This window comes from Nestor notabilis, unplaced genomic scaffold, assembly GCF_000696875.1.
Source record: "Nestor notabilis isolate BGI_N333 unplaced genomic scaffold, ASM69687v1 scaffold34540, whole genome shotgun sequence".
NCBI classification, from domain to species: domain Eukaryota; kingdom Metazoa; phylum Chordata; class Aves; order Psittaciformes; family Psittacidae; genus Nestor; species Nestor notabilis.
The window spans coordinates 1-3751 of record NW_009912144.1 but is presented as its reverse complement, the minus strand read 5'-3'; the positions used below and the strand labels follow the sequence as shown (position 1 = coordinate 3751).

Sequence of the window (3751 nt, the reverse complement as noted above, 5' to 3'; positions counted from 1 at the left end):
ATGACTGAAGGCAGAATCTGTAGTCAGACCATAGTGCCTATGGCTATTATGAAACTAACATAGGAAATAATGAAAACCTAACATTAATACACATTACAAGAAATGACCTGCCAGAAATACAACAAGATCTAAAACACTGACATGCCCAATAAAAAAAAAAAAAAATTAAAAAAAATTTAAAAAAAAAAAAAAAACACAACCACGAACACATTCCAAAAAAACAGAACTAACTGACTGTAGGTATAGTGAAGGATCAGGCTGCAAGTTCATAACTTGCATAATGTACTTCAAAGCAATTCCTCAAATTCTGAATACATTGGAACTGTTAAACACACACAAGCAAGGATGTTATTCCCAGATCATTATTTAATGGAGTATTTTTAAGTTTGATGATTGATCCACAAAGCATCTTGTTCTACATTACCTTGATTGTTTTGTCCATAGAAGCCGAGAGAAGCAAGTGACTTTGTTCTCGTACAGGACACCACTGGATTTCATTGACAGGGCCACTGTGTTTAGACATGCGAAATATTAAGCTTTTGGGGATTTCAGTTAATTTATATTTGGATCCCAAATATGGCTTAATTAATTCAGAGATCTTTCTCGAAGTCTGCTCTCCTGATATGCCTAGCTTAACATCACAAGCTGAGCTTTCTCTCTGATCACATTCTTTTTTCTCAGGCATACTGGAATTTTCTTGACGCAATCTTTTAGGGATATACGGTCTAATCCCTTTTATGGCAGTAGTACTGTCTTTATGTATTCTCTTGTGGGAAACACCATTTCCAGAGTATGTTGAAGAACTCGACGTCTGTTCACAGTTTTTGTAGGACATGCATAATGCAGTATGGCCAGAGTACGCTCCCCTACAATAAGGAGATGTCAAATCAGTGTTGTTATTCTGTGCATAATGCTCAGAGGCATCTTCACAAGCAGTACTTGCGCCAGAACAGTCCGTGTTCTCAGTAGGCTGCATTTCATATGTAGATTTTGTACCCAAACTACCAGGTGCAAAGTACTGAACACAATTCCCAGAAGAACTTGGCTGGCTTGTCTGTCTGCTGGAAGTATTGGGGACTTCAGTGTTTTCAGTTTCTGTCTCGGAGTCTGAATCATCATAAGCAACCAGTGATGAACTCATTATGGCTAGACACAGCAGACTCCAGAAATCTCAGTGCTGGAATCCTCCAAAAATATGATCTAAAATAAAGAATCAATTATTCAGAGCAAAATTTGTAAGAGTCTGCAACTTGAGTAACGTAAGGATATAAATATGCTTTTCTTCACAGAAAAACATGTAACTTTTATTCCTGTTTATTAATGGAATTTATTCCTCTATTATAACACATATGCATATTCCATTATGCACCACCATTTGCCTCCAAGCTCTTTGCATACATTTTTAATGCACCGCAGAGATGCATTTGCATACCATAAAACAATGAAAATGAGTATGAAAAGGAAAACAAACTTGCAAAATAAGTACCGCAAATCACTTTAACCTTACTTGCAGTAGCACTTTCCCTCATACACACAAAAAAGCTGGTAATCAATTACGCGGTGTTTTGGTATGTACATTTCTAAGAATACAAATACTACAACTATTTTGGAGTCCATCTAACAATATCTATTTCTTAACAGTACACATTACCTGAAAGAAGTATGAACGGCTTCAACTGACAGCTAAAAAAGTAAGCACGTTCTTGACCCTATGATTCTATGACCCATTCAGCAGTCTTGCAGTGTGAGGAAATTTTCCAAATATATATACAGAGCAAATTCCACACAGCCTTTATTTTTAATATGTCTGTGCATAAGTTTCTGGACAGACTTATGCCAGAAACTACACCAAATTTGCTGTTTGCATTTGCTCACAGAAAAATAAGAGCATAGATGCTTGTTTACTGTGGAATAATTTTTTCTAAAATGCCTGTGAAAAAGAAATCTCATACTGAGAATGTGTAAGTAACATGTTGATTAACTCACCACCATAACAATCCCACCAAGCTTCTGCTAATAATTTAGATGAAGCATGTGGACTATAGGGTTAACTACATTCAAACAAGTGATGTGCCTACAAAAATAATCTTTCAGTCTCTGCCGTTCATAGTCAAGAAGTATTGCTATACTATCTTGCTTAATCCTAGCTAACTTACAGTTGCTAGGATCGAATAAACGGGACATTTCATTTCTGCTTTGTTTCCTTGCCCAGCTCTTAGCATTCATTATGCTAAAGTGATTTATCCCAAAACACTCTGAAATTCTTGCTTTAGGTCAACAAAGAAACTGTCCTTAAAAGCATCTTGATTAAAATGAGAATGCTCTATGAAAGTCAGTATCTATGTAAGCATCTGCAGAACTGATGCCACAAATGTAGGTCTTCCAAATACTATTCCAGGAGCTGTAGTACTCTGGAACTTGTAAAGATTGCTCATTTGACTTCAAAATTAGATCTAATTGAATTAAACCAAGAATGCTTCATTTAACCTACAGAAGTGTTACATTACAGGCTATCGTCTATATTCTGTAATGAAATTTCAAGCACAGATGCAGAAGACCGGCTCCTATGAAGTCATACACATTACTCATCTCAGTTCCTTTCCAAGATAAGTCATCAAAAGTTTAACTGGAACAAAGTGACCAACATTTGAGCACATAAAAGCATCAAGATCTCCCTCTAGAGGAAATTTGGCTTTATCTGAAGTTTCTGACAGCTGAAAGAGCGCGCAACTAACATCAAGGAAAAGTTCTTTTTCTAATAATACAGCTTCATTTATTAAAATGGCATTTCATTTAAACAGTGTAAAGGGAAAAAATAAGTAGTGATTCAGGAAAACAACTAACAATTCAAAAACAAAAAATTGAATACTTCAGTAGTAAACTGAAATCTTATCAAATAAATAGTAACTTTGAAGAACTTCAGTAATTGAAACAAGCAGTTACCGTTTGTATTGCAGTGCTGGAAACAGGACCCAGCAAAAACGCACTGTGTTTAAGGAACAAATATAGTAAGAATCTGACCTCTGGCTGAAAGCTATTTATCTATTTATGAAAATACACAAGTGGAATGGGTTGGACTTTCAAAGTTACTGTACTACGTTTTAACATACACAAAAAAAATTTTTAAAAAACCAACAAAACGATTTAAAACAAACAAAAAAAAAACAAAAAAAACAAAAAAAAAACAAAAAGAAAAAACAAAACAAAACAACCAACCCACTGAGCTGAGATTCAGAGATATACACAAGGTGGTGCCTTGCACATGCAAGGTTAGAAGAGTTTCCTATGAGATACTGGAATTAAACTGTCCCATTACATTTGGTTAGTAATGGGTCAGATAAATCCATCCCCTCCCACGCATCACTCATAAGCATTAGTATTTCTGTAACAACACCACAACCCTGTCATCTTAAGACTTTCTATTTAACTTCTGCTTGTAAAGAAACACCACCCCAAATTTTCTCAGACTGCCCTAACTAAAGAAAAACATGGGGGAAAAAAAAAGCACAATGTACTTCATTGGAAACATACTGTAAGTAGTCTGAATTTATTAACAGCAGGAGTTACAACGTACTGAGCTAACAGGGAAGTTTATGAAGTTTTGGTTTTCTTTTTTCCATGACTGATTTACCAGAACGCTTTAAACCAAAGAGCGTTAAGTTTGCACGCACAACGCCACACACGGGCTAAGCAACCGCGAAAGTCACCCGAGGTACGACATAAGAGCCGGGAGCAGCACTGCCGGCCCCTC

At 36.0% G+C, this 3751-nt stretch overlaps 1 protein-coding gene across 1 annotated transcript; it reads right to left on the bottom strand.

Moving 5' to 3' along the window:
- Window positions 1–415: 415 nt before the first annotated feature.
- On the bottom strand, window positions 416–1144 carry LOC104408336 (WD repeat-containing protein 25-like). Its single transcript, XM_010017905.1, has one exon. It carries the CDS (start codon window positions 1139–1141, stop codon window positions 416–418), a length of 726 nt encoding a protein of 241 aa, XP_010016207.1. The 5' UTR covers window positions 1142–1144.
- Between the last annotated feature and the right edge of the window lie 2607 nt (window positions 1145–3751).

What these genes read in the sequence shown, in the direction of transcription:
- LOC104408336 (XM_010017905.1), bottom strand. Translation starts at nt 1,141, where the DNA reads ATGAGTTCATCACTGGTTGCTTATGATGATTCAGACTCCGAGACAGAA.